At 42.0% G+C, this 23,641-nt stretch overlaps 1 protein-coding gene across 1 annotated transcript; it reads right to left on the bottom strand.

The window, feature by feature from the left end:
• Positions 1-10,676: 10,676 nt before the first annotated feature.
• Positions 10,677-19,348, bottom strand: LOC138736415 (serine/threonine-protein kinase pdik1l-B-like). Its single transcript, XM_069885927.1, is given in 4 exon segments — positions 10,677-10,912; positions 13,017-13,233; positions 18,814-18,925; positions 18,927-19,348. Coding segments are annotated over 4 exon segments (981 nt in total). The 3' UTR covers positions 10,677-10,682.
• Positions 19,349-23,641: the final 4,293 nt, after the last annotated feature.

Below are 23,641 nucleotides of genomic sequence, written 5' to 3'. Positions count from 1 at the left end.
TTTCAGAAGGCTTTTGATAAGGTCCCACACAGGAGATTACAATACAAACTTAAGGCACACGGTATAGGGGATATGGTATTGAGGTGGTTGACAGATAGGAAGCAAAGAGTAGGAATAAATGGGTACTTTTCAGAATGGCAGTCAGTTACTAGTGGGGAACCACAAGGCTCAGTGCTGGGACCCCAGTTATTTACGATATATATTAATGATTTAGATGAGGAAATAGAAAACAGCACTTCCAAGTTTGCAGACGACACGAAGCTGGGTGTCATTGTGAGCTGTGTAGAGGCTGTTAAGAGTGTGCAGGGTGACTTGGACAGGTTGGGTGAGTGAGCAAATGCATGGCAGATGCAATATAATGTGGATAAGTGTGTGGTTATCCACTTTGGAGGAAAGAATGGGAGGGCTGAGTACTATCTTAATGGTATCCAATTAGGAAAAGGGGAGATGCAAAGAGTCCTGGGTGTTGCTGTGCATCAGTCATTAAAAGTGGGCAGGCAGGTGCAGCAAGCAGTAAAAAAGGCAAATGGTATGTTGGCATTCATATCAAGAGGATTTGAGTACAGGAGCAGAGAGGTATTGATGCAGTTGTATAGGGCCTTGGTGAGACCTCACCTGGAGTATTGTGTTCAGTTTTGGTCTCCTTATCTGAGGAAGGACATCATTGCCATGGAGAGAGTGCAGAAAAGGTTTACCAGATTGATACCAGGGATGGCGGGACTTGCATATGGTTAGAACGACTGGGCTTGTACTCACTGGAGTTTAGATGACTAAGAGGAGATTTAATAGAAACATTCAAAATTCTTAAGGGATTTGACAGGCTAGATGCAGGAAGATTGTTCCCTCTGTTGAGCAAGTCTAGAACCAGGGCTCACAGTTTAAGGATAAAGGGGAAGTCCTTTAGGACTGAGATGAAGAAGAATTTATTCACTCAGAGAGTGGTGAATTTATTGAATTCTCTGCCACAGGAAGTGATTGAGGCCAGTTCCATAGCTATATTTAAGAGAGAGTTAGACTTAGTACTTGTGACTAGGGGGATCAGGGGGTATGGTGAGAGAGCTGGAGCAGGATACTGATCAAAATGAATGGTGGCGTAGGCTTGAAGGGCCAAATGGCCTCCTCCTACACCTATTTTCTATGTTTTCCTGATGGCAGCAGTGAGAACAGAGCGTGTGCTGGGTAGTGTGGATCTTTGATGGTTGCTGTTGCTCTCTGACAGCAGCGTTCCCTGTAAATGTTCTCAATAAGGTGGGGGGGGGGGTAAGGGGAAGGAGGGGAAAAGAAAGGTTTTGTCTGTAATGTGCTGGGCTGTGTCCACTACCTTTTGCAGGGCTTTATGCTCAGGGGTATTGGCAACCCCATACTAGACCATGATGTAGCCAGTCAGCACATTTTCCAATACACATCTGTAGAAATTTGCCAGAGTTTCTGGTGTCATATCAAACCATTTCTTCACAATGCCATTAATGCGTTGGGTCCAGGAAAGATTCTCCAAGATATTGACACCCAAGAACTTAAATTTACTCACCCTCTCCATCTCTGATCCCCCAATGATCACTGGATTGTATCCCTCCAGCTTTCCCTTCCTGAATGCAACCATCAGATCCTGGTTTTGGTGACAATGAGTTCAAGGTTGTTGTTGGTGCACCAGCCAAGTTTTCAATCTCCCTCCTGAATGTTGATTTATCACCTTTCTTTCTACAACCCACTTCCATGCTATCAACAGCAAATTTGAGGATGGTGTTATTGTACTGAACCACAGTCCTGGGTGTAAAGTGAGTCGAGCAGGATGCTAAGAATACAGCCCTGTGGTGCTCCAGTACTGATGGAGATTGTGGAGGAGAGGATCTTGCCAATCCTCAATGTGGTCTGAAGGTGAAGAAATTCACAGTCCAATTACACAAAAGTGGCATTGAGTCCTAGGACTTGGAGTTTGCCAATCAGTTTTAAGGGGATGATGGTGTTAAGTGCTGAACTATAGTCAATAAAGAGCATACTGATGAATGCATCTTCACTATCCAGGTATTTCAGGGCTTGTGTAGAGCCAGTGAGATGCCATCTGCCATAGGCCTGTTGATACAATAGACAAACTGGAACATATCCATGTCACTGCTCAGACCAGAACTGATGCACTTCAACACCAACCTTTCAAAACACTACATCACTGTCAATGTGAGTGCTACTGGCTGATCATCATTAAGGCAGGTTACTACACTCTTCCTGGGCCAGCTTGAAACAAGTGGGTCACCCTGCTGGAGTGAGATATTGAAAATATCCATGCATATATATTGGCAAGTTGGTCAGCACAAATGTTTTAATACTTGGCCAGGTACTCCATCGAGGCCAGACACACTCTCCTGAAGGCAGCACACATCACCCTCAGAAATGGGCAGGATGGGATCATCAGGGAACGTGGAAGTCCAGTGGAATGATTTTTCCACTGTCATCAAATTGGGCATAGAAGCCATGGAGTTCCTTTAGAAATGAAGCTTTGCTGTCTGCTACTTCACCAGATTTGGCTTTGTAGCAGGTCATTTCATTTAGGCCCTGCCACAGCTGTCAGGTGTCTCTTGTTGTTTCCATTTTCATTTGGAATCTCCACTTTGCCAATGAGATGGCTTTTCACAGGTCATACCTGCTCCTTCTGTATTGATCTGCATCTCTGGACAAATGCCTGTGATCTGGCTCTCATCAGGTTCTGGATTTCATTGTTCATCCAGGGCTTCTGGTTGGGGGAAAATCTTGAACAATTTGATGGGAACCACTCATCTACAGCTGTTTTGATAAAGTTTAGGGGAGGCATCAGGGGCAAGTTATTTTTAAATATAAAAGAGATGTGGGTGCCTGGAATGCATTGCCAGGGGAGGTGGTGGAGGCTGGAACAATAAGAACCAGAGAGATTAAGAGGCCAGCAAATAGGTCCAGGTGGACCAGGAACTCTGGAAACAGGGAAGAAAAATTGCCCATAACTTACAATGAAGACATTAAGTCAAGGAAAGAGACACAACGGCAAAGGTTGTGGAAGAAAAGATCATCATCACATCATGTTTGGAAACAGAATGAAAAGAAGGCAGCCAAGAATGAAGATGGTAAGCAGCTAGAAACATGACTGGAGGCAGCACTGGGTCTTGGAACAAGGCAAAAAGGACAAACACACAGGGTTGACCAGAAAACTTATCTTCTCTTCCTATCCTGTCTCACACATTTAACAGATCTACCCACTAAAGTATATTCAAACTGCCCTTCAATAGGATCCAATGCACAAACTGTAAAGGGATATGCTATGTGTAACTCAATTGCATTGGGGTTGACAATGTGCAGATGTAGGGATCCATAGTTTCCCCAAACATCTTTCCAACTTTGAGTTTTTAAAGACACATGGATTTTCCCCAGTGAGCCTCTCTGCTGCAATGAACAAAAAGACCAATACAGATGGAAACTGACATAAAATAGGCTCCAATTCCACCCCTCAAATGGTAAAGGAAAATTCTTTATTTGCACCAATAATGTGATACAACAAATTAAAACTCATGAATCAATAGGATTCAAATCGGGTCATGGTGTTAGCTCATTCTCCAATAACCACCCTGTTTAAACAATAAGCAACAATACACCCTTCTGTAACATTCCACCCAAGGAGAAGACACTTCTTGGATGCCAGGCTTACAAAATACACTAGTAAACCTTTCAGAGGCATTCTTTATCTTGATGAAGTCTCACATCTCAGCATTACTCCTGCACAATTAACAACGAATAAAGAGCAAGTGTTGGGTTACATTAGCCCCTTCTTCATAAGAGAATAGGTTCAAGTGATTGAGGTAATAGCTAGAGATAAACTACTAACATGAAATGGTCCAAATGCCAATTTAAGAGCTCAGGTCAGATCAATTATCAACTGCAAATTGCAAGAGATCACTTTGTACCCACTCCTTGGATGCAACCTTTAACAATCAGCTTGGCAAGGCTTGGGAAAAGGGCGAAGGTCAACTTCAAAGAACTTTCATCCTCTCAACATAAAAATCATGCTTCAAAGATGAAATTAATAACCACAAGGGCCTGCAAGTTCTCAGGAGAGAATCTTTACAAAATAAACAATGAATATCTTCTTTATTAAAATTAAATTCTGTCAATAAAAGTGAAGCAAGAATCGAAGGGCCACAGACATGTTCCAATGGGACCTGTACCAAAGAATCAAACTTTTTCTTCATTCTCTGCATTTCCCCATTATGCCTTTGAAACAGAATGACCGAAAGGTGGAAAGAAGATGGCGACAAAAAAAGAAAAATCAAAATCAACGGTAAGAAGAGAGGAAGAGAAGACAACGGAGGAAGAAAGAGAAGGCCTTACCTGTCCGAAGAGGCCCGATGTGGAGAGAGAAGCCCGCTTCCTCAGGTCGGTAGAAATAGGACTACAAAAATGGCTCGCAGAGCCGAGTAAAAGTGCGCATGCGCGATGCGCATGAAAAAAAACACAGCGACGGGAGGGGGGACCAGCTGGGGAGTCGATCTCCACAGCCGGCAACGACAGCTGCAGAACACCTGCAGCAAGAAGAGACCACAGAAAACAATGAAAACAAGAAAGAAGAGAAGAAAAGGGCAACAAAGAAACAACAGATGGCCAACCCAGAGGAAGAAGAAGAGGAAGAATACAGTGAAATAGATGAAGGGAAAGGCAAGGTAAATGATATACTTTCTCTTGTTAGAGGATACATGGAGTCATTTAAAGAATGGCAAACACAGGAATTCAATGATTTAAGAAGAAGAATAAACAACACAGAAGAGAAAGTGAATAAAATAGATATGACCTTAACAGAAATGGGAAAGAAAATGGACAAGATAGAAGAGCGGGCAGTAGCAGCAGAAATGGAGGTAGAAGACTTAAAAAAGAAATTGGAGGAATCTAATAAAAAAACTAAAGAGACACAAGAACTACTAGCTCAAAAAATAGATATAATGGAAAATTATAACAGAAGAAATAACATAAAGATAGTGGGCCTTATGGAAGATGAAGAAGGCAAGAATATGAGGGAGTTTATAAAAGAGTGGATCCCTAAGACCCTAGGATGTCCAGAACTACAGCAAGAAATGGAAATAGAAAGGGCACATATAGCATTGGCCTCTAAACCACAACCACAACAAAAACCAAGATCTATTGTAGTAAAATTCCTAAGATATACTACAAGAGAAAAGGTACTGGAGAAGACAATGGAAAAAGTAAGAGAGGGCAACAAACCACTGGAGTATAAAGGGCAAAAAATCTTCATTTATCCAGATATAAGTTTTGAACTCCTAAAGAAGAGAAAGGAGTTCAATACAGCAAAGGCGATTTTATGGAAGAAAGGGTATAAATTTATACTAAAGCATCCAGCGGTATTGAAAATATTTATTCCAGGACAACAAAACAGACTATTCTCGGATCCAGAAGAAGCACGAAAATTTGCAGAACAATTACAAAAATAGACTGAGGGATGAAGACGGGTAATGAGAGTAAAAATGATCACGATTGATATGTATGTGGGTAAAGACAAAAATAGACTGAGGGATGAAGACGGGTAAGGAGAGTAAAAATGATCACGATTGATATGTATGCGGGTAAAGAGGTATAAGAGTGAATAGAGACAATGTGCATACGTGAATGTATCTGTAATTAGAGGAAAATATAGATAGTATAGACAAGAATTAATAAGGGAAGGTAATGGAATAGAGAGAATAAGGAGGGAATTAAAAGAGTGACCTTTGTGACATATGAAAAGTGAAATCTTTTCTGGGGGGGGCTGGGTGGGGGGAAATAGCGGTCACTGCAAAATCAGTTGACGCTTGCGAGTGGATTCGCAAATCCAAATGGAGAGGGGAGATGTGGTTGTCCGACAAGGGATAAAGGACAACTCAGGAGGGGAAGGGGAGATTGGGGATAAAGAAGATAGAAATAGGAGAATAAGGAAAATGTTGGATGTTGTAGGAATGTTGTCTTATAAAGAGTTGAAAATAAGAAAACAGAAATGGAAAAGGAGGAAAGGTAATGATGGAAAAACGGAAAGAGAAGATAAACAAAATATAAAATGGCTACGCTGAACTATATGACTTTAAATATTAATGGAATACATAACCAAATTAAAAGGAAGAAACTACTAAATTTACTGAAAAAGGAAAAAATTGATATAGCATTTGTCCAAGAAACACACTTAACTGAATTGGAGCACAAGAAATTAAAGAGAGATTGGGTAGGACATGTAACAGCAGCATCGTATAATTCAAAAGCAAGAGGAGTGGCTATATTAATTAGCAAAAATGTGCCATTTAAAATAGAAGAGGAAATAATAGATCCAGCAGGGAGATATGTTATGATAAAATGTCAGATATATTCGGAGTTTTGGAATCTACTTAATATATATTCACCTAACGAAGAAGATCAAAAGTTTATGCAAGATATCTTTTTGAAGGTAGCTAATACGCAAGGGAACATACTAATAGGAGGGGATTTCAACCTGAATTTGGATCCAAATATGGATAAAACGGGGAAAAAAATTAACAGGAAGAACAAAGTAACCAAATTTATAATTAAATCAATGCAAGAAATGAAACTTTTGGATATATGGAGGAAACAAAACCCAAAAGAAAAGGAATACTCATACTACTCAACTAGACATAAAACATACTCAAGAATAGACCTATTTTTGTTATCAGCTAGTATGCAGGATAGAGTAAGAAAAACAGAATATAAAGCTAGAATACTATCGGACCATTCACCCTTAATACTGACAGTAAAGCTAGAGGACATCCCTCCAAGAATGTATAGATGGAGATTAAACCCCATGCTACTTAAAATACAGGATTTTAGAGAATTTATTGAAAAACAATTAAAAATGTATTTTGAAGTAAATACGGAATCAGTGGAAGATAAGTTTATACTATGGGACGCAATGAAAGCATTCATTAGAGGGGTAATAATAAGTTATGTAACCAAGATGAAGAAGGACTATAATCAGGAAACAGAGCAGTTGGAAAGGGAAATAGTAAACATAGAAAAAAAATTAGCAATGAAGGAAGATACAACTAAAAGAAGAGAATTGGCGGATAAAAAAATAAAATATGAAACATTACAAACATATAAGGTAGAGAAGAATATAATGAAGACAAAACAGAAATATTATGAACTAGGTGAAAAAACACACAAAATCCTAGCATGGCAGCTTAAGACAGAGCAAACTAAGAAAATGGTATTGGCAACAAGGAAAAAAGACAAACAAATTACATATAATCCAAAAGAAATTAAGGAAAACTTTAGAGAATTCTATGAACAATTATACCGAACTGAAAACGAAGGGAAAGAAGGGAAAATAGATGAATTTTTGACTAAAATTGAACTACCAAAACTACAAATAGAGGAACAAAATAAATTAACAGAACCATTTGGAACAGTAGAAATACAAGAGATAATAAAAAAATTACCAAATAATAAGACACCAGGAGAGGATGGATTTCCAATAGAATTCTACAAAACATTTAAAGACTTATTAATACCGCCCCTCCTGGATGTAATCAACCAGATTGATGAGACACAAAACTTACCAGATTCATGTAAAACAGCAATAATTACAGTAATACTAAAACAAGGGAAAGATCCACTCTCACCAGCGTCATATAGACCAATATCTTTGCTAAACACAGATTATAAGATAATAGCTAAACTATTAGCAAACAGATTAGCAGAACAGGTACGGAAAATGGTAAATTTAGACCAAACTGGATTTATCAAAAAAAGACACACAACAGACAATATTTCTAAATTTATTAACTTAATTCATGCAGTAGAAGGAAATAAAGCACCTACAGTAGCAGTTGCTTTAGACGCAGAGAAGGCCTTCGACAGAGTAGAATGGAATTATTTGTTCAAAGTATTGCAAAAATTCAGTTTACCAGAGAAGTATATTAATTGGATTAAAGCATTATATAAGGGACCGTTAGCGAAAGTGACAGTAAATGGACATGTATCAAAGAATTTAACTTAAGCAGGTCAACGCGGCAGGGATGCCCACTATCACCATTAATGTTTGCGCTAGCTATAGAACCACTAGCAGAATTGATAAGAATAGATAATAATATAAAAGGAATAAAAATAAAAGACAGGGAATATAAAATCAGTCTATTTGCGGATGATGTTATAGTGTACTTAACAGAACCATAACTATCAATAAAAGAATTATATAAGAAATCGAAGGAATATGGAGAACTGTCGGGTTAAAAGATAAACGTAAATAAAAGTGAAGCAATGCCTATGAATAATGCGGATTTCTCAAAATTTAAGAAGGAATCTCCATTCAGATGGCAAATGCAGGCAATAAGATACCTAGGTGTACAAATAAACAAAAATCTAGGCCAATTATATAAACTCAATTACAATCCACTAATGAAAAAATTACAGGACGATTTAGAGCATTGGAAAGATCTACCACTAACACTGATAGGAAGGATAAACTGTATTAAAATGAACATTTTTCCAAGGATACTATACTTATTTCAGGCATTGCCAATACAACTGACAGAAAAATTCTTCAAAGAGTTAAAGAAAATAATAAGGAAATTTTTATGGAGAGGGGGGAAACCGAGGATAGCACTAGATAAATTAACAGAATGGTATAAACAAGGAGGCTTACAATTGCCAAACTTCAAAAATTATTATAGAGCCGCACAATTAAGATACCTATCAGATTTTTATCAAACAAGGGAAAAACCAGACTGGACGAGATTAGAATTAGATAAAATAGGGGAAAAGATACCTGAACACATATTATATAAATGGGACGAAAAATTGGTACAACATAGAACTTCTCCAGTATTACATCATCTCCTCAATATTTGGAAGAAAATTTATGTAGAAAGAAATAAAACAAATTATCAATTACCAAAACTAATATTGACGCAAAATAAGCTACTCCCTTTTACAATGGACAACCTTTCCTTTAGAAAATGGGAAAAAAAAGGGATTAAAAGAATAGAAAATTGTTTTTCAGGAAGTAGATTCTTATCCTTTGAACAAATGAGAGATAAGTACAATATAACTGGAGATACAGCGCTGGCATATTACCAACTGAGATCCTACTTGAAAGATAAATTAGGAAGCAATTTGAGTTTACCAGAGGGAAGTAACCTTGAATATGTGATTACAGATACAATGTTAATCAAAAGATTTATAACAAATATGTATATTAAACTGCAAGAAAAGGAGAATGAGGAAACAAATGGTAAAACTAAACAAAAATGGGAACAAGATTTAAATATAAAGATAAAAAAGGAAACATGGGAGAAATTATGTTCTGGAACGATGAGAAATACAATAAATACGAGGCTACGTATGATACAATATAATTGGTTACACAGACTATACATTACACCGCAAAAGTTAAATAAATGGGACCCAACAGTATCTGATAGATGTTTTCAATGTAAAAAAGAAATGGGAACAACAATTCATGCAATCTGGACATGTGAGAGAGTAGAAAAATTTTGGGATGATCTCAATCAGATATTAAATAAAATAACAGAAAACAATATACCAAAGAATCCAGAGATCTTTCTCCTAAGTAACATAAAAAACAAAGAATTCGGAATTGATTTGGAGGATGCACAAAAAAGATTTGTTAAGATAGCCCTAGCCGTAGCAAAAAAATGTATTATGTCAACCTGAAAATTGGAAGATAATTTGAAAATACAACAACGGTATATAGAAATGAATAAATGTATTCCATTAGAAAAAATAACATATAGTTTAAGAAATAATATTGAAATATTTGAACAAGTATGGGAGCCTTACATTAAATACAATAGCGAAAACCTACCGGGAACAAACATTACCTAAGTTGATGGAAGGAGAAGGAAAGAAAAGAATGGACTCAGTAGAATTTCTGGTGTATTTTTGTTGAATGACAACATTGTCTGACTGGCTTAATGCAACCTAGATTGTATACCTAAAATGGATGAGAGGGGGGGTGGGGGGGTGGCTTGGGAGGAGGGAGGAGGGGGGGAGAAAAAGTCACTGTAAATGTGTGAAAAAGAAAAAGTGTATATCATGGCTAATGTGATTTATGGTGTGAAAAATAAAAAAATTAAAAAAAAGAAACAGAATGACCGGAGGGAAATTATATCAAGAGATATCCCCGACACACAATAAGCAACAGAAGTGTTACAAGAGAATGTCCACAATAAAGTTCATCCACTTCAAAAATAGATATGCAGTGATCAAAAAAGTGCCAATTATTTACTCAACTAACAAGGAATGAGAAAAAGTCTCAAGAAGCTAGTCAACGTACAGTGTACAAGGCAATTTAGCACTTGGAGAGGTCACGATTTTAGTCCATCAAAGTCAGCAAAACTGATAAGTTTCTTACTCAAAGAGTCTAAATTCTGAACATGACTCTTGTTTAAAAGGGTTCAACCTAGCCTTTTAAAATTAGATCCTTTGCTTCTCTGGGAAATATTTTGAAAGTTGCTTTTGAATCAAATATCCTGCACATGTCAAGATTTGTGGAACTGCATTAGGCACCCACTTTACACCTAGTACAATAATCAGTTACATTCAAAGGCCAGGATCCATGATAATCATCAGATCACTCCTCTATGGCCAATCCCATCTGTGTTCAGTCTCTTTGCTCAACTGTAGAGACAGAGGAGTTTGTACATATCCCATTAAATCCTGAGCCCTACTCCAGCAAACACAACTTGGTCAATTTTAGCTTGGAGAGAAAAAGCATCTGGCCGCTCACGTGGGTTGAAGGCCAACATGTCCCGCAAAAGCTTCTGGATGTTTTTGTTCAGAGCTCTTTTACTGTTGGTAGGAATTGGAAGTTCCAGGCTGGGATTCTCCATCAATGCCATTCCCACAGGGACCAAGTCACATCCACAAGAAAAATAAGCACCTGAAAAAGCACCTCCAAATATTCTGGGTTAGTTACTGAAACCAAATACCAACTTACCCTCAGATCTACAATATTTGTTTTTAATCATTCACCTCCTCAACCCTGCTATCACCCAATGGAGATCTGTGATCAATCGTAATCAGTTTTGTATTTGAATTAATCAATTCAGCATGTTAAAAAAAATCTGGTTTCTCAATTCACAATGAGGCGTTATTTACGATCAGAAAAGTTAGCCCTCCATATGGAGATACAGAAAATATCTTGTAAAATAACATCACCATCCCATCCGAAGATGAACAGTCATACTGAGATAAAAAATTAAATCAGGTGGCATGGTTCGGGAAGCGTTTAGTGCAATGTTGTTTCAGAGCCAGTTTGTACATTCTGTGTCTGTGTGGGTTTTCCTTGGGGGCTCCGGTTTCCTCCCACCTTTGTAGGTCACTTGGATGTATTTGGGGCAGCACAGGCCCGTTTAAATATTTTTTAAAATCCCGTTTCCACCATGACATCACTGGGCAACCAGCCAGAGAAGAATGATGAATCCCCCTACTGCCAAAGTGAGATTTAAAAGTTCAATGAACTAAATCTGGGGAAAATGAGCAAGTCAGCCTTCGGAGCAGTGATCATTAAAACCACTATTGTTACAAAAACCAATCTGGTTCAAGAACATCCTTCAGGGAGGGAAATCTACCATCCTTACTGGATCTAACTTGTGTGTTCCAGGGTCCATTAATGATGCCAATAAGTGACAGCAACATTCACATCTGCAGAATGATGATGAATTGGACTATTTGTGTAATGGATAACCAATTAGTTTTGTAATTCACCCCACCAATGACAAATTGTGAAATACAGAAAGCAATTTGAACTGGGCAAGTTAAAGTCTCCGCATGATAGCTCATTACACAAAATAGCAACATTTTAAACTGCAGAGGAATTAGGCATCGAGTTTGTGATCCGGGTCTTGGACATTACTTTTGGAGAATCCTCTGCCCATTTCTATTCCAGTTTCTTAATAGAGAGAGAACTTCGTCATATGTGGTTTTATGATCATCATTTGTGGAAATCTAAATGCTGATCAGAGAAAAGACCTCACTTGCAAGCAAAAAAAATAAAATTACATATACAGTTTTGCTTGAAAGAGACAATCTCAACCTGTCCTTTCCACCAGAGAGATCAGTGGGCGGAAACAGAAGAGGATCTTGATTATTCATTCAGAAACAAATACAGTACTTGGGAAAATGATAGCAACACACCGACTCAATCACACTTCAGAAAGCTGGAGACAATGATCATTATATTGTGAGCCGCATCATAATCCAGCAATTTCATGAACCCAGGGGCTTAGAAAGGAGGAAAATTATCAAACCAGTGTCAGGTTGCTGGTATCAACTTTGTTTATGCTAGATAGGCAATTTTGATGCAATGGAAAGACAGCACCCCACCTACTCATACTCAAGTTCCTGAGCAGTACTGTCTGGTTTCCAAGTGTCATCCTTCATTTCCTATATATGCTAGATATGCGAGTTAACCTTGTTGAGAGAGAAGGATTTGATTAATGAGGCCGGGGTGTTTTATTTAAAAAAAATATATATTTTGATATCATGGGTTTGATTGGGAAGGATACACAATTTGTACTACGAGTGATCAAGGTTTTATTTGAAATGTACAAATTATCTGTCTTTTTTGATATTCCAGCCTATGTATTGGATTTGTTTGTGCATTTATTAAACTCAATAAAAATATTTTTAAAAGAAAAAAGCTAATGCAGCGATGTAGCATTGCAACAACAGCTTGCTGAAAATCCATGCCATGAAAAGACAAATCAAAAGAAACCCAGGAAAGGCAGCAAACACTCAGCTTTCTGTTGCTAGCAAAGTGATGCTGAAGCCAAAATCTTCCCATGCATTACTTTTCAATTTTATTAATGGAACACTGAATTTAAGGTAATTACTCGAATCCCTTGTATAGAAATGAGAAGTTGTGCTTTAGATATTTTTCCCCCCTTATCTCATCTGTTCCTGCGAAGAACCTCTGGAATTATTAATACAGAGGTGGAGAAGAGCCAAAGGGACCACGGCTCAAACCCCTTTGCAATACTCACCCAGCAGCTCTTTCTTGGACTTTGCTTCTCGAAAGCTGATTCGCTCCAACATAGCCCAGAAGATGATCCCAAGGGCAAAGATATCCACTTTGTTTGAGTACTGTCCCTTCCAGAGCTCAGGGGCCATGTAGAAATCAGAGCCACAGGCCACTGACACCTGCGAGTGGCTCACACCGCCTTTGGCCTGGCACGTTTTACTCAAACCAAAATCAGCCACCTGAAACAAGAAGTAGTGTTATTTGCATGTGCCCCTGGCCTTCCCAAAACCAAAAGCTTTTCCAGTCATATTGATTGGAAATTAACAACAATCCCATGGAGAAATACAGGGCTTCAAACCATCCAAGGGCACTGTTCGCAAAGACCTTAATTTGTACAAGTACTGATCATATTTCTGAGCTCATTTATCAGTGGTGGCTCTATCAAGAGAACACTTTTGAATCAAACTGTCCAATCCAGACACACCAACATGAACATTAGGTCAAATCTTTCAATGCAGTATTGAGGGACACAGGAAAGACCACTCTTCTGATGGAGAGATTACACTGAGATTATCCACTTGGTCATAAAAGATGGACATCATAACAGTGCCTTGATCAATCTTTATCCAAATTAATACAATTGGAAGCAGATTCTACCTATTATACCACAGGGGGAGTTTGCTTTGTACAGATTGACAGACATATTGCCTTCACACAGATTTGATAGCATTTTATTGACTTCAATATTTTGGGAAGTAGTCAAAAGAATGCAATCTAATGCATTACAGCATATCCTCCTCCTCCCCCCCCCCCCCCCCCCCAACCACCCCACCCAAGCCTGCTGTAATGCAAATGATCATGGTAAATCTATTCTACTATCCTACCTTGTTTCCTATCATCCTACAAATGTCATAATTGGCATCTTTAAATTCTTTTGCTGGAAGATTTTGAACATTAGACTTTAACAACTGCAGTTCAAAGACTTGCATCAAGGAGGCAGAAGGAAGGTAGCTGAATGACTGTCAGGAGAGGAAAGGAAACAGGAAGAGGCACCTCGGTAGTTGTTTCTCTTAATAACATTTTTGATATTGTTGGGGGTTGGTGGGGAGAGGAAGAGAAGGAAAACAACCTAGCAGGGACAAGCCATGGTGATCAGGCCTCTGGCACAGAGTCTGGTCCTGTGGCTCAGAAAGTGAGAAGTGAGCTGCAGTGATAGGGAATTCTATAGTTAGGGGGACAGATAAGAGGTTCTGTGAAAGAGATCAAGTATCCCAGATGGTATGTTGCCTCCCTGGTGCCAGGGTCCGAGCTATCTCAGATCAAGCTCAGGAGGGAGGGTGAGCAGCAGGATGTTGTGGTCCATGTAGGGACCAATGACGTGGGTAGGAAAGTTGAGGAGGTCGTGCAGGAGAATTCAGAGAGTTAGGCACTAGGTGGAAGGACACAACATCCAGGGTTATGATTTCAGGAATGCTACCTGTGCCACGTGATAGTGAGGTTAGAAATAGGAGGATAATGGATCTTAACACATGGCTAAAGATGGTGCAGGAAGGAGGGTTTCAGGTTTCTAGATCATTTGGCTCTCTTCCAGGGAAGGTGAGACCTGCTCTGATCGGGCACTATGCATCTGAACTGAAGGGGAACTAATATCTTTGCAGGAAGGTTTGCTAGTGCTGCTCTGGGTGGAGGGGAGGGGGTAAACTAGATTTGCAGGGGGAATAAACCAAAGTGCCAGCGCAGAGAGGGGAGTGGAGGAGGATAAAGAATGAAAATTACAGGGTATGTTAAAAGGAAACCGGTTGAACATGGTGGAAATGTTCTCAGGGGTACCTGTTTCAGTGCAAGGAGTTTTGTAGGAAAGGCAGAAGAGCTTGGAGCATGGATTGGCACATGGAATTATGATCATTAGTGAAACTTGGTTGCAGGAGGGGCAGGACTGGCAGCTTGATGTTCCGGTTTTCCATTACTTCAGACATGATAGAGCCTGCGGGGTTGGGGGGGGGGGGGGGGGGGGCGTGGCAGTGATGAAAGGGGGAGGAGTGCCGTTGCTCAGCAGAGAAAATATCACAGCAGAGCTCAGGAAGGACAGACCACAGGGCTAATCTACGGAGGCCATATGGGTATTGCTGAGGAACTAGAAAAGTATGATCACATGGGGTTGTATTATAGACTGCCCAATAGTCAAACAAGAATTGGAGGAGCAAATCTGTAGCGAGATAGACAGCTGCAAGTAACAAAAGGTTGTGATAGTGGAGATTTTAAACTCTCCACATATTGACTGGGATTCCCATATTGTAAAATGGCTGGATAGTTTGGAGTTTATCAAATGTGTTCAGGAAAGTTTTCTAAATCAATATATAGAGGTACTTTTTGACTGACTGAGGGATTGATAATACTTTGTGGATGAACTAGTTGAGCCTAGTACTGCCTAGTACATCAAGTTTCTTGAAAATTTTAATGGTTTCATCAAAATCTCCTATTAGGGAACAAGACAGATAACCAGGTAACCAATGTGAAGGGGAACAAACATTTTGTGTCCAGTGATCATAGTGCCATTAGTTTTGAGTTAATTATGGAGAATGATAGATCTGGGCCTTAAGTTGAGGTTCTTAATGGGATAAAGGCCAAGTTTTGAGGAAACAAGAAAGGATCTAGATTGCATGGATTGGGATGTTGTTTTCAGGCAAGGATGTGTGAGGTAAGTGGAAAACCTTCAAAAGTGAAATTTTGAGAGAACAGAATTTGTATGTTCCTTTCAGGATCAAATTCTAGGTAAAGAGGCACAGGGAACCTTGGTTTTTGAGGGACATTAGGGATCTGGTTCAGAAGAAAAGAGGTGTATAGCAGGAATAGGCCACATGGAGAAAATTAGGTACAAATAGAAGAAAAAACAAGAAAAAAATTAGGAAGGCTAAACGAAGACATGGGGTTGCTTTGCCAGACAATGCAAAAGAAAATCCCATGGGTTTTTACAGGTATACTAAGAGCTAAAGGATAGCAAGGGACAAATTGGTCCCTTGAAGATCAGAGTGATCAGATATATATAGAGCCAAAAGAGATGGAGAAGAGCTTAAATGGGTATTTTTGCATCAGTATATACTCAGGAAACTGGCACAAAGTCTAGGGAAATAAGGAAAACAAGCAGTGAGGTCATGAAACCTACAGAGATTAAACAGGGGGTGCTTGCTGTCTTAAAGCAAATAAAGGTGGATAAATCCCCAGTTCCTGACAAGATATTCCTTCAGACCTTGAGGGAGGCTAGTGTAGAAATTGCAGGGGCACTGGCAGAAATATTGAGGACGGCTCATGTTGTTCTGATGTTTAAAAAAGGCCCCAAAAGTAACCCTGGAAATTATAGGCCAGTGAGTCTGATGTCAGTAGTAGGTAAATTAATGGAAGGCGTTCTAAGAGATCAGATTTACAATTATTTGGATAGCCAAGGTCTGATTAGGGATAGTTAATATGGCTTGGTGCGTGGTAGGTCATGTTTAACCAATCTGATAAGAGTTTTGAGGAGGTCACCAGGAACGTTGATGAGAAAGTCTGTGGATATTGCCTATATGGTCTTTAGTAAGGTCTTTGACAAGGTCCTGCATGGGAAGTTAGTCAGGAAGGTTCAGATGCATAGTGAAGTAATAAATTTGATTCAGCATTGGCTGGGTGGGAGAAGCCAGAGAGTGGTGGTGGACAATTGCTTCTCAGACTGGAGGCCTGTGACTAGTAGTGTGCATCAGGGATCTGTGCTGGGACCATTGTTGTTCGTCATTTATATCAATGATCTGGCTGATAATGTGGTAAACTGGATCCACAGGTTTGCAGATGACACCAAGATTGGAGGTGTTGCAGACAGCGAAGAAAGTTTTCAAAGCTGACAGAGGGAACTGGACTAGCTTGAAAAATTGAGCTGAAAAATGGCAGATGGAATTTAATGCAGACAAATGTGAGGTGTTGCATTTATGAAGGACAAATCAAAAAGGACATACACAGTTAATGGTAGGGCACTGAGGAGTGTAGAACAGGAGGATGTGGGAATGCAAATACACAATTCCTGAGAGTGGCATCACAGGTAGGGAGGGTTATAAAGAGAGCTTTTGGCATATTGGCCTTCATAAGTCAAAGTATTGAGTATAACAGTTGGGATGTTATGGTAAATTTGTGCAAGACACTGGCAAGGCCAGATATGGAGTATTGTGTGCAGTTCTGGTCACCCAACTACAGGAAAGGTATCAATAAGATTAAAAGAATTCAGAGAAGATTTAAGAGGATGTTGCCCAGTCTTTCAAGAACTGAGTTACAGGGAAAGATTAAACAGGCTAGGACTTTATTCCCTGGAGTGTAGAAGAATGAAGGGAGATTTGATAGAGGTATTTTAGAATTATGAGGGGTATAGAAAGTAAATGTAGGTAGGTATTTTCCAATGAGAATAGATGACATACAAACCAGAGGACATGGAATAGGTAAAAGGGGAAAGGTTTAGGGGAACTTCTTCACACAGAGTGGTGGGAGTATGGAATGTGCTGCCAGTTGAAGTGAATGTGGGCTCAAATTTAACATTGAAGAAGAATTTGGACAGGTACATGGATGGGAGAGGTATGGAGGGCTATGGATTGGGTGCAGATCAGTGAGGTGCTCGGCAGAAAAATGGTCCAGCACAGACAAGAAGGGCCAAAGGGGCCTGTTTCTGTGCTGTAATGTTCTATATTTCTAAGGTCTATAGCTGATCAAGAGAGAGAGATCAAAAGTAATTGCATCTAGCTCCAACTTGTACAGATTTCAACTTTCTCAGAATAACCTACCTATCCAAAGGAGAACCAAAGGAGTCTTGTATAATCCCTTGTCTGGGGTATCAGTTTTTTTTTAAAAAAAGGTTCACTTTAAATTCACGGCAATTATAAAAATTTAGAAGTCAAATTGACAGCTGCAATTTTCAAAATGGACTGAAACATCCTTTACAATTGGTAAAGTACACAAGGCATAGTTACGCTGGAGTGCCCATGTCATTCACATGCCCAGCTAATGAATCCCAAAATAAAGCTCTTGTCACAAGAGGAGATGACAAGATGGACAAAGGAAAAGATTCAAGGATGTGCTTTAAGTCTTCTGAAAGAAACCCCACTGACTCTTGGCAATCTCTGGTCCACGAGGGCTCAAAGTGAAGAAGCCACCTTTAAGTCGGCATTGAGAATGCCTAGGCTGTGTACTGAGAGTACATAGAAATCCTGAATAAACAGCAGATACACACCACCTCACAAAACTACACACCCACCCGGTCAGGTATTTCCTGCCCCACGTGTGGAAGAGTCCAAGATTCCCACTTCAGAACACACAGAACTGGAGTGGAGTCAATCCCAAGGGACCTCGGCCTAATGACATTCAGATGCAATCCGTTGCTGAAGCCTAATTGGATGATATTGATTACACATGTTCTGAAGTCAATGTGACAGATGTGAAGAATGCCTTTGATCCAGACAGAAACTTAAATTTCACACGTTATTGCCTCCTTCCCCTCCCATTGCCCTGTCACCAGGGAGAAAGATGCATCCAAGTAGTTTAGGAGTCCTACGCTTCCATTCCAGAGCCGAAGATGCATCTCCCTCGTCCAGCCAATGCTCAGAGCAATTGCCGACAGACAGACTAACTGGTTTAGTGATCTTGCCATCAAGCGGAGACAAATTGGCCGTTAGCAACCAGAGCTCAAAAATACTTCGAAAGGTTCATTCTCCTTCCCGCCCAAACATTCTCCGCGCTGCTAATTAATGTGACTGGTCTGCAGAGATTGCTGCTCGTTTGTCTTCTCGCAGGAAATAGGGAAGGCTCACCTTCAGAACGGGTCCGGTGGGGCTGCTGGCGACCAGGACGTTGTCTGGCTTGAGGTCTCGATGGACAATTCCATTCATGTGGAGGAACGCCACGGCGGCACTCAACTGTTGCATGAAGTTAAGGTTCAGGGTGCAATCAGCCCAGCAAGTAGTCATTCAAATCCCCTCCGTCACAGAACTCCATCACAAACCACAGGCAGTGGGGCGAACGAGGATCGAAGCAACACTGGCCTTTCAGGCAGGTCTCAATCATGCGCAGGTAAATCTCCGACAGCTGCGAGCCCCTGCTCACCTCCTGGGTGCTGCGGTCCCTCTGGAGGATGCACTCGTCCAGCCAGATCACATTGCGATGCCTCTTCTTCACGCTGCTCAAAGCCCAGAACTCCTGCAGAGCCAACTCGGAGCTTTCGGGCGAGTCAGACACCACTTTCTTCACGGCAACTCTGACCCCGGTCTCGACCACAGCTTCGTAGACGACCCCGTAACTCCCTCGGCCCAGTTCGCCCACAATCTCATACTTGGGCCCTTGGGCCATCACAAACGCCCCGAGACCGGCAGAACCTTCTCAAAAGCCCAGCAGGTTTAACCCTGAACCCCACACGGATGGTCCAGCGGAGAAAACCGAGAGGTCCTGGGCAGCCACACACAATATTGACTTCGCAGTCCCAGAACAACCTTGCGAACGGCCTAACACTTCATTAGTAGAATGGCATTTAAAACACAAGCGTGAAAGGGAACCGTGGTTTTTCCTTTCTTCTGCATAAACTTCTCTTTTTCTCCCCCACTGCTTTACTTCTTGAGTTTGAAAAGGTTTCCACAGGCCATTCCGCTCCTGCAGTTCGGTATCTTATTGGCGAGCAGCTGATAATTAAGAGGTTTCCCGAATAGAAAGTCAGAACATTGAACCGGTACCTGGACGAATTAATTAGACTAATGAGTGTTATTTTAGGGTCCAATCAGGACCTCAACAAAGTCAAACTTGCTTGAATTTATTCTGATATTTGTCCACTTTGTGACTCTTTTTGGACTTGCCTTAATTTGCAAAAATATTGGACTGACATTTTTGGAACTTTTTCACCCCTATTTAGGATCACTTTAGATCCAAGTCCAGTAATTCCTCTCTTTGGTTTTTCTAAAGATGTAAATATTATTTTACCTTCTAATCAGAGACGGGTTCTAGCATTCTCCATTTTATTAGCCAGAAGAGCAATTCTGTTATAATGGAAAGATGAGTTCCCACCTACCCATAATAAATGGCTATTAGATATTATGTCCTCGGAGCAGCCTGCACACAGAGACACAGACGGTCCCCTAAATGGCCGACAAATGCAGCGACCGCGCGGACCTGTGGGGGGGGGGGTGACACCAGCCATCGTCCCAGGTGACCTCCCACAGGGTGGGAAGACTGGGAACTGTAGCGGGAATGCCGGCCAATCCCAGGGCGGCGTGCAATAAACTAGTCTCGACTTCAAGGCTTTGGTGTGCATGTCATTCTTCTCCATGCCCGCATAGTGCAAACACTACATTGGTGACCCCGACGGGTCCAACATTGGACCCGAAGATGGCGGACCTGGCGGAACCAGCGACCATCCACGCAGTCTCACTCAGGCTTCCAATGTTTTGGGTGTCGGAGCCACACGTGGTTTGAGCAGGCCGAGGCTCCATTCCAGCACCACCACCGATGACACCCACCTCTTCGACATCATGAGTGCACTTGATCAAGACACAGTGGTAAGGGTCATAGACTACCTATGGCAGCCTCTGATCAAGGCAAATACATGGCCCTCAAAGAGCTGTTAACCTACACTTTTGGGCTCTCCCTGCGTGAGCGTGCCACCTGATTGCTGCATGTGGACGGATTGGGGACAGGGCCCCATCTGCCCGAATGAGCAAGATGCCCACTTTGACCGAAGGGCACAAGCCTTGCCTGCTCTTCAGGCAGATCTTTCTGGAGCAATTGCCCGAAGATATTCGACTCTTGCTCACGGACAACGACTTCAGCAACCCTAGGAGGATTGCGGCCCAGGTGGACATGCTTTGGAGAATTAAGAAGGACAGTCATAGACCTCATCACCAAGCCCCACAAACAGCTCCTCCATCTAGACTTCTGGTACCTGCACTATCCCCCTTTGGTTCGGCAACAGCTGGTTTACATGGACCTTTAGTCTCGCGCAGTGGCGCAACTGCTCCTGGGGGCCAACATCCTTCATTCCCTCTGCCTGCTTGTAGACCTCAAGGGACGGCACTTGGGGCATGCCAGAACTTTTCAGATTCTACCTCTGGGGGAAGCCAAACTACCCACCCACCCCTCCCCCCCCCCACCCACCCCTCCCCCCCCCCCCCCACCCACACACATTGACTCTATAACACCCTTAGAATTACCCTGCATCCTGGCAGAGTTACCCTCAATAGTGGCATCACAATTTTCCACGGCTGAACCAAATAATGGGGTAATACACCACATTCTGACCAAGGGCCCCCACTCCACACCAGGGCACACTGACTCCCTTCCAAAAAGCTCAACCTAGCGAAGGAGGAGCTTAAGAAAATGAAGGAGCTAGGGATGTTGCGGTGCTCCGACAGTCCCTCCACGTAGTGCCAAAACCAGTGGGGTGAGGGGTGGGTGTAGGCCACATGGTAACTATCACCACCTCAATGAGGCCATCATGCCACACATACCAGACTTTGCCACCAACTTGCACGGGGCACGGGTGTTTTCCAAGATGGACCTCATCTAGGAGTACCACCAAATCCCAGTTCACCCCCAGATCATCTCCAAGACCGCAATTATAACCACCTTTGGCTTGTTCAAATTCCTCTGCATGCCCTTCAGTCTGAAAATCATGGCACAAATTTTCTTTCCAATGGCTGATGGACGCAGTGGGCCAGGACCTCCCATTTGCATTCATCTATTTGGACCATATCCTCATTGCTAGCCGCAGTCGCAAAGACTACGCTGCCCTCTGAGATAACTATGCACTCGGTTGTGTGAGTTCGGTTTGATAATTAATCCCGTCAAGTGCCAATTAAGCTTGGACACTATTGACTTCCTGCAGCACAGAATAAACAAATATGGGGCAACACCTCTCCCAAAAAAGGTCGAGATGGTCTGGCACTTCGCCAATCCTTGTACAGTAAAAGGGCTACAGGAATTTGCTGGTATACTTTGCTGATAAACTTTGAGCACAGATTCATACCAGCAACGGTCTGCATCATCCACCCCCTCTTTGCGTTGATGGCGGGCAAATCAAAGGACATCACCTGGGACAATGAGTCTTCCAGGGTGTTCCAGAATGCCAAAGACACGCTGGCCAACACCACCCTCCTGTACACCCCAGAATGGAGGCACCTACTTCCCTGACAGTCGACACTTCCAGCACAGCGGTAGGAGGCATACTGGAACAGCTCATTGAAGGCCAGTGGCGACCCCTGGCCTTTTTCAGCAGGTACCTCCGCCCCCCAGAACTCAAATACAGCACTTTTGACTGAGAGCTATTGGGGCTGTACCTGGCGATAAGACATTTCAGTTATTTTTTTGGAGGGTCAGCAATTCAATATCTTCACTGATTACAAGCCGCTGAACTTAAACTTCCATAAGGTATCAGACCCGTGTTTGGCCCAACAACAGAGACATTTGTCCTACGTGTCCGAATTTACCACAGATATAGAGCACACTGCAGGGAAAGCAATGTGGTAGCTGATGCTCTGTCACACCCCATGATCATTCGTACAAGCCCTGTCCCATGGCGTTGAATATGTGGCCCTCGCCAAAGTGCAGCAGCAGGACCCTGAGATCACTGCTTATAGGACAGCCGTCTCAGGGTGGAAGACATCCCCGTCGGCCCAAGTAACCTGAGACTACTGTGCGACGTCTCGACCAGCAGCTCCGCCCATCTTCCTGACTGCATGGAGGCACCAGGTTTTTGACACCATACACAAACTGGTTCATCCTACAATCCAAACCATGGTCAAGATGGTGGGTAGCAGGTTTGTCTTGCAATGCCTCATAAGCAGGTCAGGCAGTGGGCCAAGACCTGCACAAACTGCCAGTCCTGAAAAGTGCAGACTCACACAAAGGCGTCAACACAGACCTTTGAACCTGCACGGTGCAGGTTCAGCCACAAACATTGATATAGTGGCGCTGCTACCAATTTTTCATGGGTGAGATACCTGCTCATCATGATTGATCACACCACGAGGTGGCCTGAGGTGGTCCTGCTGGCTAATACCAGCACAGAATCCTATGCCAGGGCACTCATCCCTCAACAACACATGGGTGTCCAGATTTTGGGTCCCAGAGCACTTAACCTCAGAGAGGGAGGCACAATTTACCTCTGGGTTCTAGGCAGTGCCGGTTCACTTCCTGGGGTCACAGCTCCACCACACCACGTCATATCACCATCAGGCCAATGGGTTGGTGGAGCACTTTCACAGGCAGCCTTGATGGCCTGGCTCAAGGGTCCTAACTGGGTGGACAACTTCAGCGGCAGAGATGGTCTATGGCGCACCCTTAATCATTGTAGGGGTGTTCCTAGCCCTTGACAAACACCCAGAAGACCCCATAGCCACCCTTGAGAATTTGTGGTGAAAACTGGGGTCCCTGGTCCCATGACAGCCCCCACCACAGGGCCAGCCCATATATTAACATCCCCAGGTACATATAAACTTGTTAGTATGTGGTCGTGCGAAGGGGCGCACACTTTCGTCCTCGACATCGGCTGTAAGGAGGAGAGCTTTACCTGAAACTGGCATATCTGGACTGTGACCAACCATCTCTGCTTCTCCCCTGCCATGCAAGGGCAGACTGTCTAATCACCGGTTCTGGAAA

Source organism: Narcine bancroftii, chromosome 6 (genome assembly GCF_036971445.1).
Source record: "Narcine bancroftii isolate sNarBan1 chromosome 6, sNarBan1.hap1, whole genome shotgun sequence".
Lineage (NCBI taxonomy): Eukaryota > Metazoa > Chordata > Chondrichthyes > Torpediniformes > Narcinidae > Narcine > Narcine bancroftii.
Note: the sequence above shows the minus strand (reverse complement) of the source record. Positions and strands in the feature narration are given on the sequence as shown.